The 23,123-nt window shown below is 42.7% G+C and overlaps 1 protein-coding gene across 6 annotated transcripts in view; it reads right to left on the bottom strand.

Annotated features, from left to right (window-relative positions):
* Window positions 1–3,540: 3,540 nt before the first annotated feature.
* MACROD2 (mono-ADP ribosylhydrolase 2) overlaps window positions 3,541–23,123 on the bottom strand; it is an 890,240-nt gene continuing 870,657 nt past the window's right edge. For 5 of the 6 annotated variants that reach the window (XM_051613308.1, XM_051613312.1, XM_051613309.1 and 2 more), the window contains 3 exons: window positions 16,331–16,414; window positions 9,449–9,517; window positions 3,541–7,529 (listed from right to left, as the gene is read on the bottom strand). In XM_051613308.1, coding sequence (XP_051469268.1) covers window positions 9,456–9,517; window positions 16,331–16,414 — 146 coding nt within the window. In that variant the 3' untranslated portion in view covers window positions 3,541–7,529; window positions 9,449–9,455. The remainder of the gene's footprint in view (window positions 7,530–9,448; window positions 9,518–16,330; window positions 16,415–23,123) is intronic. The other variant, XM_051613306.1, reaches the window with a different exon arrangement.

Raw genomic sequence — 23,123 nt, 5'->3', positions numbered from 1 at the left:
GTATACAAATAAAGGATCTAAATTCCATATGTACTACATAAAATGTCACTAACAGTGTTTTATGTTATAGAACATATTTTGTTATGCATCATACATTGACTATTAATCAGTATATAATACATGTATTATCTATAATATGTGCTCTACGACATAGTATTTGTAGCAGATAGCTGGTATATAGTATTTTCTTTGTATGCTATAGGTTATATAGCATTTACATACATGGCATATATTTATATTACAGCCTTATTGTTTACAGAAGGTATAAAAACTTGATCTGAAATACATTTTCTATAGTACAAAGTTTATCTAATTTAATTATAGTATACATACAGTAAATAATATACCCTGTACTGTCAAAAATGTACTACTAGACATCATCTAATACATAGTAAATACAGAGTATATATCACATCATGCGATGTATGTGTAATGTATGTTATGTAGTGTATAGCATATATACTGCATAATATATATACTACATCTAATATTCTGTATTGGTGTACATGCTATCTAAATCACACATTTTAGATTAATTTCCTCATATATAAAAGAAGGCCAGAGGTGATGGCACTGGCAGGAGGGGCCTCCTTGTCTCAACAGACAAAGGTCAATGCTGGCTCCTGGGCTGTCCTTGTGCTTGGTCTGGAGCCTTCCTCAGACAAACTGTTGCCAGGCCTGGGTCCCAAAACTGTGCCTGAGTCCCCCTGCTGCTGTTCCAGGAGAGCTGATCTCAAGCTCCCCTGCTGCCCTCCTTGGGGACCAAGCACTGTTCCACCTGTACCAGCACAGACATGTCTGGAGCCCTCATAGCTCAGAAGCTGAACTCCTCATCTGAATTGCTTTGACTGGGGAAAAGCAGTAATAGCCACCTCAGTTTCACTGTTTGGTGCAAAAATAATCACAACCCTCCTCTGGAGTGGAGATGATGTGACTTGCAGGGTGGAGAAGGGAGTTTTAGTTTCAAGAGGGCTGCTGGATTGCTGCTCTTCATTGCTTGTTTTGACTGACTCACAATTCGATCTTCCTGTGCTCTGTTTTTCTCTGAAAATAATTACATTTTCATTTCAAAACTAATTTCCTGGCATGGCAGGGAAAGGCTAATAGAAACAACAACAACAACAACAAATTAAAAAAAATCTAGTTTAGGCTTACATTTCCATACAGAAGGACAATTCTATCAAGCAGGTCTTTCTGATGAAAGCCAAATTATGGCAATACTGTCTTCTTGGTGGTACTGTTTCAAGGTGAGACGTGTCCAGACACATCAGGATGGCCTATAGTACCCTATACCGTAGAACCGTTTAGGTTGACTGGGTCCTGCTTGCCCTCAAATCTCTCAAGGGTGCCAGGATCTTTTTGAGCAAGCGCACCTGATGTCACGAGAGCCCTGTGAAGCTCCGCCAGCACTGCTGTCTCCCAAAGCTAATTGAACTCTTTGAGGCAAGGCTTATTTCAGCTCGGAGCATGCATGCAGTCGTTGGGGGTGCAGGCCTCCTGCATGCTAGACGAGCTGGATTCAGAGCTGGCTTCAGGCAGTGCAAGTCCTCGCATCAGGAATGTGAAAATGCTCAGGAGCAAACACAAACACTAACCTTGCTTTCTGATACCAACCCAGCACACACGCGAATGCTCGTCTACAGAGGAGAAGCTGAGGGCTCGAGAGGTTTAAACGGATGGGAGGGAAACCGCAGCTGACTCCTGCAATCCAAAGTGCCCCCCAGGCAAGAAGCCCTGAGTTGCCACCAGATGGAGCAGCCTCCCTGAGTACCTCCTCCACCGGCACCGTTTTCATCTGCTTTTTTTTTTTTTTTTTTAACTCTACAGGAACTCATTACGAGGAATGTTTTATCAGTGAATTCCGAAGGCATTAACAGTGATTTGCCTCTTGCTTTAAGGGTCTGCCGATAATTCTAATGGAAGGAAAAATTAGAGTATTTAAATGACACTTTTATTTCAGGGGGAAAAAAAAACAAAAACCAACCCAAAACCCCAAGTCTAATTAAAATCCCAAAGCACGGTTTTCACCTTGCATTGATAGACCAAGGTCAGCGAGACCCCTCTGAATGCTTCTTTGCAAAAGGAGCCGGAGGTGAGGAATCAAAGCCAAATTAAAGCATGTACAGAACCCTCTGAGGAGGGGCAGGTTAGCATGGAAATCCTGAAAAACAACCTGATTCCTATGGGAAAATCTCTCCCAAGAAGGCTGAGCAGGAACAGGGGTAAGTTAGCCTCTGTTTATGCAGACTTAAGAGTGACCTCAGTTGTTACCAGGTCAGCAAAAGACTTCCCCAGGCACAAATCCACCATTTTTCAAAATAAACTCTGGAAACGAAGGTGTCAATTTGGCCAGCAGCAACAGGTATATAATTAAGGATTATTTATTGCTCATCTCATCCTAGCAGCCTCACCTGCTCTTTGCCTAATGCACATCATCTGGACAAACACCCATTGCTGTGAGTGTCTGATCAGCCTCAAACAAGTACCTTTCTTTACCCTCCAAAACTATGGAGGTTTTTTCTCAGCCCTGTGCTATTCAACAAGAGTGAGATGGCCAGCACTTGCTCCTAGATTAGAGAAAAATTTGTTTTTCTCCTTTTAAGTATACACACCTGCCTTAGACAAAAATGGTCCCTTGCAGAAACAGGCTTAAGCATGGGGAATGCAGGCACCTCCTTCTAGAGTTTACAGTTCTTCAGAGACAGTGAAAGCAGAGGTCTTGATGAACTGAATTTGAGAAGTTGCTGTGTTCAGCTGTTGCTGCTATTTCTCACTCTCAGGTTAGCTTGTTGCTACTAAGACCACACATGGCAATTGGGTCCTGCATCAAGCACAAATACAGGCTTTCCCCCATGGCCACACATCACCTGTGCCTTGTCCTCTTCTGTTTGGCTGTCAAAGGGCTGCAGGCAAAGGAAAGGTCAAATTTCAGAGAGGGAATCCATTATGTGGAGAGCTTTGAACACAGAGAGCCAGCCCCCTAACTTTGGTTACCAACAATTAAATCCTTGGCCTTGGATAAGAAGAGTAAAGCAGGGGCAGTACAAGCTCTTTCATCTGGTGCCATTGGAAGAAAAAAGCCACCTTCCGCATTTTGACAATATCTTCTACCCATTCAGTCTTGAAGTAAGTGACAGCAGAAAGGGCAGGTACCATCTCGCGTACCCTGCATGTTCTCTATTATACCTGTGGAGTGCATATATGTGGGCGTATTCTTTGACAGATGATAGATGCCAGGGATTTAGCACTGGTACAACTGCTGGGACAGGTTTTGTAACATCTCTGCTGCAGTGATGGGACCAACCCACTGACCTTTTCCCCTCTGAAATGCAAAGTCCTCATTCTTACCTTTCAATGATGTAATCCAAAAATCCCTCTGAGGTACTGTTTCTCAGAAGACTCTATCAAGTGAAGAATAAATTTAAACAAGGACCTGGCTGAACATGCTGGTGGTTGCATAACCAAACTGAAACACTGACAACCAAAGCGACCACTGCACAATCAGCACAGGGAGGGAATAAACACACAAGCAGTATCACCTCATCTTCAGGACAAGCTTTATTAACATTTTGCTTTAACAAACATGGTAGTATGAAGGCATTGGTTTGTTAAGTTTTCCAGCACATGGCATAGACAAAAGGAAAAAACAGTCCCGGAGGGACATTCAGCATGTAAATGACAAATTAACAGTAGAGGCATGTGTTCATATAGCTGCCAGACCACTTACTTATTAGGAGACATTTTTGCAAGCAATAGCTTAAATTTCTACGCATCAAAGTAAAAACACATTTTTGGATCAAGAAAATTACCTTTTTTAATTTTTAGGGTTTTTTTAAAACTTCCCTTTATATCACAAGTGTCAGGGTAAGGCTCAGACTGGATGAATAATATGATAAAAGCCCCTATTCCCCAAGAAAATAGATCCATATACTCTGCTAAGTTGTAATTTTAAAAGCAAAGCCAGCATGCACTGCATATAGAGAAAAGTCTGGTTTGTTTGCTTGTTTTTAATATATCTTTATTCAAGTGCCTAGAGCAGAACAGTGTTAATTCAGAGAGAGGCTTTCTCAGCGCTTTATAGAAAGATTGGCAATTAGCTGCAGCAAACGTGTGACCCATTACTACAGATTATGTCTCAAACATCCCCTTTGGACGTCTGTATAGAAGGAAATCCATTTGTCATTGAAGCAGTCACCAGCCTGATGAATACTGTGGTAGGGATAAGTGCTTTCAGACACAGGAGAAACAACCACCAAGCAGAGCCTAATACTTTGTATGCATTCCCATTATGCCAATTCCTGCAGACACATTGCAGGTTTAAACCAAAATCCTTGACAGAAATCCCTGCTGGGTGATCCTTGGTTTGGTACTTGTTCTAGGCAACCAGCTCCCGGCATTTCTGCAGCTCCAGCCTTGACTACTAACACAGCTGAAGAACTCAGGCTTCCAAACTATACTCGCATTATGACTAGTGAAAAACCCCACCAACTCAAACCAAAACCCACCTGAAGATTGATAGATATAGACGAGGCTGCAAATTGTCCTGTAAGGACTTAATCAACTCCTACGTTTACTTGCTTTACACCTCCTACCTGGGCTTCACGCTTTGCTGCTGCATCCTTGGGTAAACATTTCACAGTTTCAAAGATTCGCTGCTGTTTGAGAACCAAGGTTAAGTGAAAAGTGCAATGAACTGACTGTCAGGGGTTAAAGAGTGTGATGCATCTTTGCAGTTAAGTTTTTATTGAAAACTATCAGTCAGTCTTCACAAGGAGTTTAAGGAGTCTTTGTCTCCTTGTTGATGGGTCACACATTGGCAGCCAGTCTTCTGAGGGGCTCTCCTTTTGGCTCCCTTGTTAAAACCAAGGCTGGGGATGGCAAGATGGACATCCAGTACGTGGCTAACAGCAGCCTACAGCTCTGTTAATGTTGCCCATGGCAAGCATGATGGAAACAAGAGCAGAGCTACATTGAGGGGATTGCATACTCCATTGACTGAAGTTATCGCAGATCTGCGGAGCTCTGGCTGTGGACATGGCCACCTTAGATCTCCTCGACATTTCGCACAGCTCAGACTCAAGCTCACCAAGTTTGTTGTAGGGTGGGTTCCCTCACTTACCAAATGGAGGGAGCTCTTCAATCCTGGTCTTTTCAAAGCAATTGCACAAAAGGGGAATTGAGAGGTAAGACACCTAAAATGTTTATTCCACTTCCTCCCAAGGTATTTATCCACTTTTCCCCTAGACTGTTCCAATTAAAATCACTCAGCAAGGAAACCATACAGAAACATGGGATGTGGACCATGCAGAGGTACTACCTGCAGGCTTCCCACTGCAAAACTGCAATTGGCTCGAAATAAGGAGAAGGAACAGCCAGGAAAAAATAATTCATGTTGCAAAAGACATGTTCTGTCAAGCATGACCCCAGGCATGGGAAAGAAAAGCAGCAGAGACACCTAAAAGGGAACAAGGAATTCCTTCAAGGATGCTCTGAGGAGAACCAAGGCCAGAGGAGTGATATCTAGCAAATGCAGGTAAACTCAGCAATATCATAAACCCTATTCCTAGGCTTACATCAGCTCATTTACTCCTCCCACAGATGATCCAATTCAGATTTATGAATTCATCAACCTCTGAGAGAAATGGCTGATGAAGAAGCTCTTCAAGATCTTCTCTGGCACTAGTGGCCACCTGGGTTAAAACACCACGGGAGTTGGCACATGGAAAATACTGTTCCGATTCCAACACATGTAAATGTGCCAGAGCCACATGTAGGGAGATTGCGGGTTGGCTTTCTAGGGGCTGTACTCTTTGGGTGAAATATGGGCTTTTCTACTTTTTCTTTCTTGGAAATCCTTGTTTGTTCTGACATCCTTTTGAATTAACAAGCAGCCATCAACAGCCATAGCCAGTGCTAGGTGTGTTAGAGCCACATTTGACTCACTGTTATACCAGCAGATGATTTATCACCAAACCTACTCTTGCTGGGATAAACCCAGACCAGAAGAAGGCAGAGATCCATCTTACTTTGTTTTTTCCTTTTTTTTTTTCCTTTTCTATTTTTTTGGCCAGCTAGTAAATAATTATTTTGAGATTCATGCTTATCTGGGGGAAAGGGGGGAGGAGGGGAGAAAGAACAGAATCAATTACTTTGCCTAAAATGATAAAATTATTATCAGCAGCATTTTAAAATACCATTTGTGGCACATCACACCCTGGACACAGGTTGCGTGCTCTTCCATCGAGTGTATTGTCTATCAGTTTTGGCTATGGGATAGTTGCAAAATGTATGCAAAACCCTTTTGTTCCCTTTTAAAAAATTTCAGCACAGCATTTGCTGGCAGAACAATTGACATATGGTGAGACGTTCCTATCCAAATAACTGTTAATTGCTTTAAAAAAAATAAATTAAAAAAAGAAAGAAATCATGCATATGCAGTAGAAAATATGATGAGGGCTCACACATGATACTGTGTGAAGTTACTAAAGCCGGGAGCCGTATTTAAAGACACTTTGAATGCAGAGTGCCTGTTACCCTCTGTACCTTGCAGGCTTGAGGAAGTATCTGTTGTTACCTGCTCCTGAAGGTCATACCTTACAGCCCTGATTCTGAGGTGCACGGAGCCAACCAGAAAACAGCAGGTCTGATTTTAAGCACCGGCTGTTTGAAGCCACTCATGTTATTGGCACGCAGGACCCACAGAGGGGCATGACACAGCGTAGGTTGGTCATGGTTTAGCTTTCCCAGACCAGAGAGAAAGGTGAATGGCAGAGCTGTGGGCAATCCTGAGGCATCGGGATGAAAGAGTTAATGCACAAGCTCTGCTTCTAGTATGCACTCAAGGGAATCCAGCCAAGGCCTCTTCTAGCAGCCAGGGTTTGGACACAGGGACCTGCTGGTGGGTGCCAGCAAGTGCTGCTGATTGACAAACCTGGAGGTGGGCAACGTGCAGCACTGTCTCTACATTTTTGAGATTTTGGAGCATCTAGTCTTTCAAATCTCTAGCACAAGGAGGATGGCTGTTTATCAGTGTGTGCAGATTGTAATCCTTTGTGGCATTTTATGTTCTCAAAGCATATCCTAGGGAACAGTTTTTAAAAAAAGAGGGGGACAGGAAGAGAATAATCTGGGTTCCACAGGTTGCCTGCAGACAGTACCATAACTAGGAAAGAAGATAAAAATGCTAGAAAAGGAGTGGGCCTGGAAGCAGGCTACTGATGATATGATGCAGGAGCAAAAGAGACCCAATATAAGACAGGGACTCACGGTTCAGAAGAAACTGTTGTAATTGCAGGGAAAAATGCAAAACATTGTTATAACTGGGAAGTTGTGTTTGTTTCCAACAGGCTTACAGAACAAAATGCAATGAAGAACAAAGAGAAATTAAAGCAAAGAGTCATTTCCCCAAATCTCCCTCCCTCCCAACCCGCGGAGCATCTCTGTTTGCTCTTTTCTGCCAAGAATGATGCCGTAGGATGTCAGCGCCTACCCGTTGGGTTTCCTCAGGTCACTCCCCTCCTGCATCCTGCCTTCACCCAAAGTGGGGGAGAGAGAAAAACAAAAAAAATAAGCAAAATTTCAAATGTCTGCACAGAATCCCAGTTATCTTCCTATCTTTCTGTCACATGTGCAGCATGTGTACATGCCACGTGGTTAATGTAAAACAGTCACTATTATCACTACAGCAAATTTGCTGCGCTCATTTGGGATTCTTGGTTTTCCATAGCTCCATGCTACCAAGCTCGAGACCAGAAGCCCCCAGCTTTGGTGGGTGCTTTGGTGCTAGGCCACAGAACGTATATTAAAAACACCACCTTAAAATACTAAACATAGTGAGGAAAGGGATCTCCTCAGCTCTGAAAGATCCTAGCAAAAGCCTCTGAAGTTTAGCAGGCTGATCAATCCTCCCTGGACACTGGTTCCTTGCAATTAAAACAGTGGCAACAGTGTCAGAATGACTTTGATAGAGAGTTGTGGAGGATTTAATGCCTGTTCCTAATCATGTGCGTGCCATTAAAATGCTGGGCAAGACGTGGCGAGCCCCAGTGCAGGTCCCTTTGCTTCAGAAAGGCACTGGCGGAGCCAGGCACTGCAGGGGAATTGAAGGGAATTATTAATTGGTTGCTAATTGTGGCATTATTCCTTCATAAAGCAGAAACTACTCCAGCCCAAAACATTCAGATATTTTTTTGCATAGGAAAATGCAGCATGAAACACGGACTGCTGCCTACAGACCGTATGATCATCATAACTGTCAGATATACTTTTTTAAACTGTTGGAAGGGCATTAACCTTGCCGTGTATTTTTAACAGTGATGATTTCATTAGTTCCTCTTCCTTTTTTCATTGAACAGAACATACAACCTGAAGGTAGGCGAGGGAGAAGGAAGGGCTGTGGAAGCTGTATATATGGTGAGGGTGAGCTTAAGTCTCGGTTCAGGACTTTTTACCAGGGACCCCTTCAGGCCCATTTCTCACTCCTTCAGCATGGCAGCACACCATCAATATGCTGACAAGGACAAAGAACTACGCTCAGTAATGAGACCTTGTATTTTAAATCTCTGTGATACAGCTGCTGCCACTGTAAAGCCACTATATTTAGTCTTGAGGTACACCAAATCCCATTACAAGCATAAACAACACATCTTGCTGTATTTGATATTGTCATCTCACGATAACCCTACACTGAGGAAGCAGTTCGCATTAACACTTAAAAACGACTCGTGAGGGAGAAATGGCAACTGCTTTTTGTCACCGGGGACAAACCTCGGACTTTTGTCTCCCTACCAAAATATTCATTTTTATCTAGGGCAAGGCTGCTTACACCTGTGACAAACTCCACAGTAACAACAACCATTGTGCATTCTTGCCATAGCGCTATCACTTAGCTTTTAAAGCCATAAAAAGCTCCAAAAGGCAGCAGAGCTTCAGGAGGCAGCCCGCTGACTTTGTCTTGTTTTTCAGTGGTATTGCTACAAGTGACGTTAGGCATCAGAGAGCCAAGGGCAATAAACCCCTCGTGATGTGAACCTGTTGTTTCCAGAATACAGATCATACAGAACTGAGCTTGGTTCCAACCAGTATAAATTGCCTGTCTTTTTGCTAAGCATTGCCAAAAATTGTTCACTCGGTTACTCTTCTGTTCCTGATCTCCGTGCTGTCTTGCCTTCTGATGATCTAGGACCGTGCACTGTCTAAACCCATTACAGTTGCAGACTGTTACTATAATACTTACTTGACAAATCAAGCCTACTGGATAATTTCATTTTTGGTGTAATAGGGGCCATATTATAAAATTTCTTTTCCTTTGTATTCTGTCTTCCTTTTTTTTTATTATTATTTTTTCCCCCTGTAAATTCCAACTTTAATTAAGGTAATTTTTAAAGCAAGTTTTAAAATAGAAACTGAATGGAAAATGGTGGGGAAAAAACAGCCATAAAGATCTTACCTGTAACTTAAGCTTCCTGCTTTGTTTCCGTAGGATCATTTATACTTTCAACTTGACTACTCATTTCAGCTGAAAACAAAGTAAGACAGTCATCAAATTCTATTCGTGATACTTGTAAAGTTTATCACATCAAGTAATAGCTGTTTCTAATCCAAAGGGTACATTTATTGCATTCAAAATTCCAGGCTGTAAATGCACAAAAATGTCTCCCAGGCCAGCTACCCCAGTCTGCAGCTACATGGAAACCTCCACGAGCAGCCCTGCTGGGGGGTGGGCTCTAGTATCACAAGAAACAAAAGCCTCTGGATCTCGATTTTCCCTTTGGTCTACACCCATCCAGTCTGTGTTGAAACCAACCAAGGTGCCCACCTCGAGAGCTCAAGGATTCTGCTTCTGTAGGCCACAGGTAGATAGACAGGTATCTCCAAAGGGTGATCTAGAGTTTCACTGGGCTAAGTGGTCTTGATCCTGTGATTCAAACATCTGCAGGCTTCAGACAAAGTCCCTGACACAGCTGAGCTGTGGTCCTAACGTGGACTCATCTCCAGTTACAGAGATGCTGACAGTGCCTTCGGGTGTCCTTGAACTTTAAATTGCTGCAGTCTAGGAGAGGATCCAGGCACAATGCCCCTATACTCCTACACATACTAGTTTGCCTGTTACTATCCATATACAAAACCAAACTGTTGGGGTTTTTTGTTAGTTTCTTGGGGTTTTTTTGTTTGGTTTTTTTTCATTTAAATTACTAAAATATAAGAAATAATACAAATAGATGGCTTAAACGCCTTTCAGTGTGATCTTTGTGAAAAATACCATCTAAATTAAGGCAGGTGTAATTGGTGCTATCTAAGCTAAATATAAAAGGGTTACTTCAGCACGTATATTTTTAAGATTAGTATTTAGCATTTGTTCTGCAATGGATTTGAATGGGGCCATTTATATTAAGACTTTTCTTCTTTCTTTAACCTTGCTTTATGTTGTGGTATCAGCTTCAGATTATGAGTCATTTAATGTGGGTGATGGGGGAAAAACCTCAAATGGAAGATTTGGAAACCAAGGGAAGATGGGAGCAAAGAGGGAGAGAAAAGCCAAAAATCAATAAGCGTGCTACTTCCAGCCAGGCAGTACAATCTCTCTCTCGAGTCAATATCATGTCAATACACCTGTTGGGGTTTTGATGAATTATTTGTAAATTATTCATCACCCATATGCAGAACAGACACTGTAATGGCTTCCTGGATGTATGCAATGAATAATAAGACATGTATCCGCTCCTGATTATGGAGCTCTGATGCACATCACATTTAGCCACGCTGTATTCTTAAATGCATTTGCATAGCAAAGACAGGATGCTTAATGAAAGATCATTAAGGGAAGGCTGCTGTGCACTGACGGCAGCAGCCTTTCTCAGCCTCATTATGCTGTCCAGTTTCACTGGCTGCCTTCTCTGAAAATACTATAAGACTTCACTCACATTTTACAAGATCTCCTGCAGATCTACAGCTTGATTGAAACCTGAGGTAAGGCTCCATCAGCATCCCAGATGCCTCCTTCTCCTTCCTTTTTTCACAGCTATGAGCAGTTGACTCCTGTATGTCATGCCCATAGCACATCACACAGAGGGGGTCAAATTGCAAAATGCTGGGGAATGCTTTAAGGGCAACGTGAAAGCATGGGGGAGCCCTGGTGGAGGTGTGGGACCTGGATGCCCCACCAGCAAGGAAGACAGAGGAATCACCAAGTCTCAGTGTTTTGCAATGGAAATGGCAGCCAGGCATCCTGCATCATGAGGGCACACAGCACCCACCATGCCTGCTGAAGTGGGGAGGTGGCTCACAAGCGCCAAGGCACTGGCAGGTTTCACTGTTAGCTTTTTCCTGTGTGCTTGTGACTAAGCTGGGCTCTTTGCATTGATTCTGTTAGGGACAGGAAGATCTAACTGAAGGGTAAGCTTCTGCCAACCACAGGGCGAACCCCAACAACAGATGTCACTACAAGGCCACCTACACAATCCTCTATATTTAGCTGGAAAATAGCAGAGCAGCAAAGCACCTATTGCAAGAGCAGATGGAATTGCTGCCACCGGGTACAGTGGGGATGTGACTCACAGCCCTCGTTGCCTCTCAGCACGAGTTAGTGTCAGAACGATGTTGTCAGCCCCAGGCGTGCTACATCCAACCACATCACAAGCCAAAAGTGGCCTTCTCCCCACTACACTCTGTTCTGAGAGGTGTTAAACTGCTAACATACGTTAGCGGTCTTTTTGCACATACTCTAATACCCTACAACAGCCAGCAGCTCAGTGAAGCACCTGATGTTCAAGGAGGCAGCACACCTCCTAAATTCAGTTTTACCTGCTCCCCCTTCTGCAGCCTCAAGTGTGGCTTTTAATCCAGAAATGGACATTTCTGTGCAATGGAAACAGACATTCCTCTGTGCTTTCCCTGTCTATTTTCCCTTATATTTTGGCCCTCTTCTGTCAATCTGTGAGCTGCTTAGCAGCTCTCCAGTTATGACCAGGGAAGGATTTCCCCCAAAAAAGCAAGGAAGATCCCCTCAAGAGGAGAAGAAATAACCCAGCAAATAGTTAACATCCACCAAAGCACTGCAGTTTGGGCTGAGCTGGAGGATGTGTCCGCAGCAAGGCATCCTGCCTCTCCCTTGCTTGAAAGCTACGTGCTTAAAGGTCAGCTAGCCAGAAGCCACAGTGCAGCATCTAAGCAGAGAAGGCTGGCAAATGGGAGACAGGAAAACTATGTTTAGCATCATCTGCAAGAGAGAGGGTGCATTTCCCCACCCCAGGATATGATGCTGTAGACCTGGATGGCAGATGACAAGAAATGATTACTGTCTTGATTTAAATAGGAGCTCAGTCAGACTCTTACTTGAAAACATAACCTATTTCTTCACCCACTTCCTAAACCATGCTTCCTCCTTGCATCCACATAACTTGGCTCTAGCACCTTCAGCTGTAACTCCAGATTGCCCGGAAAGAAAACCATCCATCTGGAATTCAACCTGAATGTGAGGATATGAAACACGTGCACCTGCTTACTTGGTAGTTAATTGTTTCTTGCATGTTACATTAATGCCATAAAAAGCACAACGGTGTTAGCTGTTGAGATCTAGCTTTTATATTGCTTTAGTGTATCATGTGAAGGTCAGGTTGTTGATGGTGCTTATATTAAAAAAAAGTCAGGATGTAGCCTTCCACAGGCTTGAAATAAAAAAAGTGAATAAGTAACCCCATTATGAAAGGAGTAAGAGTTTGATCTGCCTAATACCAGCTGGAAACTAACATCTACCATAGAAATCTTTAAAGCTTTGGTACTGCTGAAAAAAAAGAAAAGAAAAGAAAAGAAAAATTATTTTAAAAGGCTGCTGGCAGGGAAACACCTTTGAGATAACCAAACTCCAAAAGTGAGCTTTGTCACCATTAAAAAATACTCACCAGTAAATCTCTTTTGGATACATGAAATTTAACATGCAGAGGTCTTCACCCTGGTGGCTGATGGGGATTGCCAGGAGCAACCTGTATTTCTCTGCACATGTCCCTATTCAGGCTTACACACCCACCCTCTCACAGCTGTCCTGATGGAGAATCATGCCCAGCTTTCAAGGAATAGTAATTTCTAATATATATCACTATTACGGCCCTGCCCACTAGATGAACCAATATTGAGGTCCATCTGAGCTGCCTAAACTGTCTGCATTTCTATAGCACTTCTTGCTGTGACATCGTACATGAAATGAGAACACAAGAGCCAGGCTGTCAGAAGGTACCTGATGATACATGCTTGTGCTTTCAGCTGTGAAGCAATGAGCTCTCCTGGGGTGGAAGAAAGAGGACCAGAGAAAAAATAGGCAATTTACATAAAAATTACTGTCAAATGGAACCTTTTTTTTTTTTTAATCTCAACTAGTACCCAGTACCTTAAAAAAATTTAGGGCTTCCCTTCATCAAAACTGAACCCTTTAGATAGAACAGAGTATGGGGAGTTTGATCCTTCCTCTGTTCTGTTTGTTGTTGTTTTTTTAAAAAAAAACCATAATGTATGTCCACAAGAAAAAACACCCTGTAATATAATTCCAATAGCAACTTAAGCTGAAGAGAAACGAAGACTTCCCTGAACAGCAGAGTACTTCTCTGTAGCCTTAGCAAACACCCTTTTCCTTTCCTTTTATACAACCAAGAAAGTTAACAGAAAAGGAAGTTATGAGTTACCTGTACAAGACCTTAAAAGATAAGTAAGATTTGAAACAAAGAAACCTATCAACAACATCGTTTCAGAAGCTGTCACCTGATCCAGTTGTGCTGTGCTATGGCATACCTTACAAGAGCAGTATAGTTTCTTTTGTTTCCAGTGGAAAATCCCTTACGATACTCTTTTAGTAAATTTGTTTGGGTTTTTTTCTTTTTTTCACTGATGAGCCTGGATCATTCCAAGGACTTGAAGTTCAAGTATTTTATGTAACTATGACTTTTTGGTTTGTTTGTTCAGAGGATAAGGAGAGAAGGCAGGTTTGGCTTTATTCTGCACACTTACTCATAACAGCATAATCTCTACTGTTTTTTAAAAACAAAAATGCATTATGTGTGCTTTCTTTTCCTCTTCTAGCAAAAACTTCCCTACAGGCCAAGTATGTAAATCAGCTGCTGATTCAAATAATGCAGCACAATCTGACATTAGAAAAGGAAATCAGAATTAGATTCTTTATTTAACGAATATAAAAAATAATACAATTGTTTTGTCTTTGAGATGAAAAAAGTATGCCTTGAATGTGTATTATGTCAATGCTGAAGAGGTTAAATCACAGGAGTGATAAGGGGTCTGCCTCACCAAAACCTACACACCAGAACACTGATCCCATCCACTATTTCTTTACAGAATCACAGAAGCTTAGGGGTTGGAAAGGACCTTGAAAGATCATCCAGTCCAATCCCCCTGCCAGAGCAGGATCACCTAGAGCACATCACACAGGAACTTGTCCAGGTGGGTTTTTAATGTCTCCAGCAAAGGAGACTCCACAACCTCTCTGGGCAGCCTGTTCCAGTGCTCTGTCACTCTCACAGGAAAGAAGTTCTTCCTGATATTCACATGGAACCTCCTATGCTTTAGTTTGCACCCACTGCCCCTTGTCCTGTCACTGGACATCACTGAAAAAAGCCTGGCTCCATCCTCCTGACACTTGCCCTTTACATATTTGTAAACATTGATGAGGTCACCGCTCAGTCTCCTCCAAGCTAAAGAGACCCAGCTCCCTCAGCCTTTCCTCATAAGGGAGATGTTCCACTCCCTTCATCATCTTTGTGGCTCTGCACTGGACTCTTTCAAGCAGTCCCCTGTCCTTCTTGAACTGAGGGGCCAGAACTGGACACAATATTCCAGATGCAGCCTCACCAAGGCAGAATAGAGGGGGAGGAGAACCTCTCTTGACCTACTAACCACACCTTTTCTAATACACCCCAGGATGCTGTTGGCCTTCGTGGCCACAAGGGCACACTGCTGGCTCATGGTCATCCTCCTGTCCACCAGGACCCCCAGGTCCCTTTCTCCTACACTGCTCTCCAGCAGGTCAGCCCCCAACCTGTACTGGTACATGGGGTTGTTCTTCCCCAGATGCAAGACTCCACACTTGCCCTTGTTGAATTTCATCAAGTTTCTCCCTGCCCAACTCTCCAGCCTGTCTAGATCTCGCTGAATGGCAGCACAGCCCTCTGGTGTGTCAGCCACTCCTCCCAGTTTAGTGTCACCAGCAAACTTGCTGAGGGCACACTCTGTTCCCTCATCCAGGTCATTGATGAAAGTATTGAATAGTACCGGTCCCAGTACCGACCCTGAGGGCCTCCACTAGTCACAGACCTCCAACTAGATTCTGTCCCATTGACCACAATTCTCTGACTTCTTCCTTTCAACCAGTTCATGATCCACCTCACTACCTGACCATCAAGACCACACTTCCTCAGCTTATCTACAAGGATGCTGTGGGAGACAGTGTCAAATGCTTTACTGAAATCAAGATAAACCACATCTACCGCTCTACCATCATCTATCCACCTAGTTACTTCCTCATAGAAGGCTATAAGGTTGGTCAAACATGACTTCCTCTTGTTCTTGGTCTTTACACACAGGAAGAACCTAGAAGGACAGGTGGTTTTTTCGTTGGTTTACACATACGTTATGCACTGCAGAGCTTCAGCAGTGCCTTGGTACTCAGCCCTTGCTAGGACTTTGCCAGACAGTTGGGTCATCTGCTCACTTGGGTCAATGTAAAAAAAATAATAATTTCCAAGTCAGGAGATTAAGGGTTGATAATGTTAATAAACCTGGAACTGCTGCTAGGTCACCAAATTGTAATAGTTTTATCAACAGATAATGTCCTAGTGAAGGAACTTCCATCTGCTACCAGGCTGAGCTATGTATGGACTCTGAAGAAGGAGGAAGGGGAATCAGCTCCAAGCTAGAAGGAGGCAAACATTAGAGTTCAGTGAGTATACAGCCAATGTTTGCCCTGTGATGGTGTTGGGTACTAGCACAGAAATCTTCACAAACACCTTCCTGAATGAGAACACATACATCTTGGCCAGTTTGATATCCAGACCAAAATTACAGTGTGCCTACAATACTTAGTTAAAAGGCAGGTGGATTACACATATCAACTGAACACATAATCCCAGACAATTAGGAAACCAGGTTTATGGCACTGAAAGGTTCTTCCATCAGACTTCTGACACAGTAGAGACTGTGTTAGCTCTCAGGAAGACTTGGTTGAAGAAATTATAAATATAACTCCTCTTTTTGTGGGGAAGTGTACAAACAAAGCCAAGAAAAGCCTGCTACAGATCCACTTCAGGACAATTAAAATATTAGAAAAACTTACCATCCTTAATTGAAACATCTGCTGCTTCGCATGCAAGGTCAACTTTCATAGGCTCCCCAGAAGTTTCCTCTTCGCCTTGCATCCCTGTAAGACAAGCCAAACAAGGACAAAAATCAATACTTACAGTACCCAGTTAATGTATAATTCTCAGACTCTGTTTGCCTGTTGTTTTGTTTGTTTTTTTTTTTCTTCTGGCATGCTCTTACTTTTATAGACCCTGTGTCTGTTCAGTGGCAGCCATTAGAGAAAAGGCCAGAGGATATAGGGGGAGGAACATGGTTTGAAAATAATTGCTTGAATATTTGTAGCTATCTGCACTCTTTTCTAACTGGGACTGTTAAAACCACATCATGGCTTCTGCCTCCTTGCCATTCTTTTCTCATAATTTTTGAAGAACACCTTCTGTTCATAAAATGCAATGTATCATGGGGACCTAATCACACTTTTAAAGTTTCTCTGGCTAGAAGAATAAAAATAGATACAATAAGAGTAAAAATACAATGGGTAATCAGACACAAACTAGAATTTGAATTTAGGAAAATGCTTTTTTTCTGCTGTAACTCAACATTTTTATCTCTTCCGCCTTAGGCTTGTCTGGAAGTTCAGATTCAATTTCCAAACAATATTTGAAATGCGGAAAAAAAAACAAAAAAGAAAAAAAAAAAAAAGAGGAGTGATTTGGCTGTTTCATACATTGTTCTTCTAGTATTCTGCCATTTAGAGTGCTGAGAAGGCAATTTTTAGTTAATTTCCATCATGCAACTTCTCTGCTTTTGTGGCTGCTATAAAGCCTGTTGCACATACCCTGCGGCTGAACTACAGGATGCCAGGCTACTGGTTCCTAAGCGACCCAGACATTTGGGTGGTTATTATGAGACAGCAAAGTGTGGTAAGGACTGAGACATTTCAAAAACAGCTCACTCTTAAGCTGGAACAATTTACCTCTTCAGCAACAGAGATGAAACATTTGCCATCCCACAAACACCATGTTTCCCTCTCTGTGGAAATCTAGGGTGGGTTTTTTCAACTGCACTTGAGAGCACTACATTTATTTTGTCCATATACATGTATCTACCACTGAAATTTTCAGCCAGTTTTCCTCCTAATATTATCTGCAAGCCAATACACTGTCACAGAGATTTTAGTTTTCTAACTTACAGTGCACTACCTATGTTCCAACCAAGCACTGAAATGCTACAACAAAGACCCAGCACATACAGAAACCAACAAAAAAAAATAGGCACCGGAAAGCTCAATTAGCCATGTCAGCAAGGGGAGGGGAAAGTGTGATGAATGACTTTGCAGTGATGGAGATGGTAGCCATCATTTTAATAGCTCTTACTTCTGCTGCAGAAACCCTTCAGTGGATCCTTGTATCACTAGCTCCCCCTCTTTACCACCAGTTTAAAATCATCTCCCCACACAGACAAAATGCTTGTGAACATTTGTGACTGTGAATGCATGCCAGTGAATGCTTGAGATGCCCCTCTGTGGGTGTGTCAAATCCCTGATGCTTCTCCAGGGATATCAGGAGAGTGAGCTTGGTTTTCTCCTGAGATTCCTTACGGGCCAACAGGTCTAAGCTTTCCCAGTGTTCACCCACAGCTCTTTTTGGCTCACACAAAGGACAAACCCACATCACCACACTGTGAAAATGTGCACACATGGCAGGAACTTGTCAAGTACCAGGCCGAGGAGGAAAGTTCAAAGTCCCTGCCTGCCTTCTCCTAGCAAAATCAATATGAAATTTGTGTGACTGTGAAAGCACTGATTAATGAAGAAAGATACACTGAAATTCAAGTTGTGCTACATTCAGGTTAGCTGGAGGAAGCAGCTCTATGGAAGGCAAAACTTTGGAAAATCAACTGTCGCACCAGTAGTGCAGCCTGAAGGAGACACAGCCCTTCCCAACCAGACACTCAGATGTCTGACATGAGGATTTGGGATCCTTGCTAAATGCCAACACACTCCAACAGACAGCTGGTGCCTCTGAATCTGACTTTCCCTCCTCTAAAACACTGTCTATTGACCACATAAAGCAGATGCAGGATGACAGGCTACGTCTTGGCTCCCCATTCTCTAACAGCTAGTGATACCTAGTCACTCTCCTGTTGTCAGTTCCTAAAGACGTGGAATGAAGTGCCCAGGCCTTATCCCAAGATCTGCCATTAACTCGCCGGCACGGCTGGCTTCACCACGCTGCTGAAAGGTTTCTTGCTTTCCATTTCAGAAACCTCTCATGCAGCTGACAGGTGCAAAGGATTATTGGCATGGCTCTAGGTGAAGACAGGGCCTGATTAAAGAGAAGATATTTGTGCACACGTGTGCTACTTAGGGTTACCACTGCAAGGATGAAAGCAGAAGGCGTCAAGGACCCCCCACACCAAAAACTACAGGTTCACCTCTTGGGGTGGACAGTTCTAGAGAAGGGCTGGAAGATGGAAAAACAGCAGCAGCAGCAAATTTGGAAAATTACTTTTTAAGAGGTTAGGAGCCATAAACATTGTCAGAGGAGGGCTAATGTGTGTTCTGCTTTTTCATCTTCTTTCCAAGTCTGAGTAGCTGATTTCCCATTCCTTCTAGGAGGGGATTAGGGTTGTATCAGGTTTTTTTTTTTATAGCTTATGCTGATTGTTGGATACTGTCAACACCAAAATTATATGTTCAATGTTCAGGGACAAACAAAGGAGAAGATATTTTAAACCTTAACAAAGCCAAGCACCACTGCAAACCTTGGGAGTAGGCTTACACATTGTATCACCCAATTTTTGGGAAGACTTTCAAACTTGGTTAATATAAACCCTAATTTCTTCCCTGGTTCTTATGGTGGATGGGGGACAGGAGCATTCACTATACTGTTGTGCATGTGGAGAGGGCAGTATCCAAAAAGCTTTTTCCCCACTGTGCAGTAAAACCAAGTGCCACACAGAAATGAGCCCATTTCACATAAACAGCAGAACTCAATCAATACCAAAACCACCTTGACAACCAATTTGTTCTAGACACCTCCCCCTACCCCCTTGTTTTGATTGCTTCAGGTTAGAGCAAGAACAAGCCAGGTATTTCAGGTCTCTGAGCAGGAGCTAAGAAGTACTGAAAGGGAGGGAGCCTGGGAGACACTACTTTCAATTTCAATTACCATTTCCAATGGTGCTCATGACAGAGCTCATTACCTGAACCCTTTGCAGGCTGGTTACACAACCAGCCTAGCACTAAGTAACAGCAGGCTTCTGGTGCAGGCAAGGATGGCTCCCAGTCTTTTGAAATGCATAGGAGAAGTATATATCAGGAAGACAGAAATCTCTGTACTGTTATTTAATATTTTTTTCTCCTTTATAGTCACAATCTGTCACTAGTTCCATGTGGTTACAGCTAATACACTTTTCCTTCTCTAGAGAATGTGGTTCCAAATTCATGTACAATTCAGAAGATTAAAATGAAGATGTGGTGGTTATTGGTACATTAGCATTAATTTTAAAGGTGCTCAAGTACAGAGGTCAGACATTTATTCTCCACACCTCTGAGAAATACTAGTATGTAAAAAGTGTTACCCTCATCTTCTCTTTGCACAAGGTTTACATCTATTTCAAGTGAAAAAAACAGGCAACTGTGCAGGCTTAGAAGCCGTAACACAGACCAATCCATAAAACTCATGTTTACCTGATCATCAGCAAGGCTTTGCTGTGTACTGAAGAGCACCTTTATAATCGGGAGAGAGAGGCAGGCTCCTCGCCCAGGTAATTAAATGCAAAATCCCCACATTGTCTCCTAAGAATCAATGAATCATTCCTGGAAGGCACCTGAACTGGGCTTCTGCTCTGAGCTGCCCACCTTAAGGGATTTTATTTCTCTTTGCCTACTATCGAGAGAGCCTGGGAGACTGGGCTCTCAAGGCAGAGCCAGCCTTTGAGACCAGTCTTGGCAAACACCTCACACTGAGTGTGGGGAAGTGATTGTCAAGTGGGCTCTGAAGCAGGACACTGGATTTCTGCTGTTAGTTACTAGTTTGTTAGAAGTTCATAGACCAGCTTTAAGACAAACAGAAAACCAGATTTCATGCATACATTAATGCAATCAGGCAACACCAAGGTAACTTAAATCCTAAAGAAGCCACAATTTTATGTCTTGCAACTAAGTGAGAAATCCTAGCCCTAAGATAATTCTGAATATTTGAGGAAGAAAAGGGTTATAAATAATACAACAGTCCAGACAAGTACTGTTTTTACAGGCAAAATGGCAAGGTCATTATTTCAATAACATCTGTCTGGCCAGCAATTTTGGGTATTGCCACAGTCTATCCAATAAAACACTATCCAGCTCATGGACAATTTGCAACCAGGAGAAATTCATTAGTCATAAATTATTTGTAAAGCAGTTGCTTCTATTCGTGTTATATATTTGAAAAAATCATCTCTGTCATTATGCAATATGAAAACCATATTGCAGCTATTCTGAATGATCCAAACTTCCCTGATTCATACTCACTGAATAAAATTTATTATTTTGAGTTTAGCTGTAAATATGCTTCCCCTAATTGGAACACTCAGAGATGGAGGCTTGTTAAAATCCAGATTTCTCTGGTTAAAATTTGAAGGCACCATTTTTTATCTGCAGCAACAAAAAAGACAGACAAAGCTCTCCTGACTCACAGCTGCATTGTCTTATCTGTCAAAATCAGTTCCATTTTTCTTGCTCTGCAAATAGCCAGAGCTGTTTTTTTTTCCTTCTTCACAGTCATTTTACTGTAGCTCTTTGCTAATGTAACTGTCAAGTCTTCGTGTACTTTGTTTACTGCTGTATTTCAGTAGCATTATAAATGCTGCTTCACTCAGAAACTGAACCTGTCTGTGACACAAGGGCTCAATCTGACTCCTGTTCAACACCTCCATCGGGAATGACTGACCCTTTTAACCAGACCAGATTACTGTTGGCTTCTTGTATGGCTCTACATGCAAAACCACCCAACCTGCTGCTCTTGGGGCTCTAAAACCAATGCAGTAACAGTGGGTCCATCTGTACTTCGTTATGTTCACAATCGTGGGCAGTTTTCCCCCTCATTCTCCTCCTGCAACGCACAGGTCGAGCATGACAGCGCTGAGCCGCAGGAACAGCACTGCCTCAAAGATACCCTCACTGTTCAGCATGGCTTCGTTAACAACAAACATCTGTTAGATCAGGAAAATTCTACATTGATTAAAAAAGCAACCAACAAAACAACAACCCAGCAATTAGGCACCATAAAAATTAAATCTCGAGCATGCAGATTTCAGAGGAGAGGGTGCTCGCCAGGATGCCCTCTTTGCCAGGCTTTTGAAGGCACTGAGTACCATTTCTTAATGCCATGCATGGGCTGTCAGGATTCAGGTTGCAGCCTCTTCATTATCAAATGGAGAGTTTACCCTCTCCTTCTGGCCTTTTGGCTTTGTCTCCCAGAGTAACCCAGTGCAGTCAGGTTCCCCCTCCCTCCAGTGTCCTGTGCATCAAGTCACCTCTCTGTTTTTGTGCACGCAGCTGTACCTAAAGGCATTGCACTACTTCCAGCCACTGTTATTTCCAGCTCAAGCTGAACTACAATTTTTCTAATGCGATTTAAAAGTGTCTAAGATCCACTTATCCCTATCCCCTTCCAGCCTTTTATTAAACATACTCTTAGTAAATCTCATTATGCCTCCTCTTCCCTAAAGGTGGGAATGGGAGTGCAGCGAGGATTGTCTCTCAGCAATATGGTCCCAAAGACCCATACAAATTGGGCGTCTCTAAAATCACTAATGCCCATCAGGAGCTCTTTGTAGCTTTTGTCTCTCTGTAACAAGAGGATAAACCTGCACACAGCAGGCTCTTGATGAATACAAGGGCATATCGTTTTAAGGAAAGCCTTCTTTGATTTTTTTTTTTTTTCCCTGACAAAGCCTTAACTGTGTAAGAGGTCATGTTGCTGTTTTCCAGATGCTCTTTCTGTGATAGCTCTCATCATGGAAGAAGCCTGCAGCAGGAAATGTCTCAAATGGAGCACCCAGAAGCTTTCATCACATTCCTCAATCCCTGGCTGTTAACACAACTGAAATGTTGCCCCGTGGTATTCAAACTGGTAGATCACCTGTCCCAATCAGCTTCCAAAGCCTTTGTTCTCCATTTTCCTGCCTACAAATGAGGCAGACACTATGCTCAGTGGTATTATGAAAAGCAAAGGTTTCCTGAATAGACAGAAATGGCATGATTATTTACCTTTCTTTCCTGTTCTGTTATTTTCCCCACCACTTTCAACCATTTATGAAACTCATAAGTACTTTGGTTCAGTTCCTGGATCACTAGCTTCCTGACTCTAAGACACTGTGGAGATGTGAGGAAATAACAGCACCGGTGGACCCTTTGGTGTAAGCTGCAGGAAATCTCCTGGTCTCCTAAGGCTCAGCTTTCATAGAATCATAGAGTGCCAGATTGGAAGGGACCTCAAGGATCATCTGGTCCAGCCTTTCTAGGTAATAATATATTTTAAATGAGATGGCTCAGCACCCTGTTGAGCTGAGTCTTAAAACTGTCCAATGTAGGGGAATTCATTACTTCCCTTCGGAGATTACTCTAATGTCTTAACTGTTCTCATGGTGAAAAGTTTTCTTCTGGAGTCCAATTGGAATCTCCCCAGGAGTGACTTGTACCCATTACCTCTTGTCTTTTCCATGCAACTCCTTGTAAAAAGGGAGTCTCCATCTTCTTGGTAGCCACTCTTTATGTACTAGTACATGTTATTAAGGTCTCCCCTAAGACTTCTCCTCAGCCTTGGGAGCAAGCCTGC

The sequence above is a fragment of the Apus apus genome, chromosome 3 (genome assembly GCF_020740795.1).
Source record: "Apus apus isolate bApuApu2 chromosome 3, bApuApu2.pri.cur, whole genome shotgun sequence".
In the NCBI taxonomy this organism is placed as follows: domain Eukaryota; kingdom Metazoa; phylum Chordata; class Aves; order Apodiformes; family Apodidae; genus Apus; species Apus apus.
The sequence above is the reverse complement of the archived record's forward strand: the minus strand, read 5'-3'. Positions and strand labels throughout refer to the sequence as shown.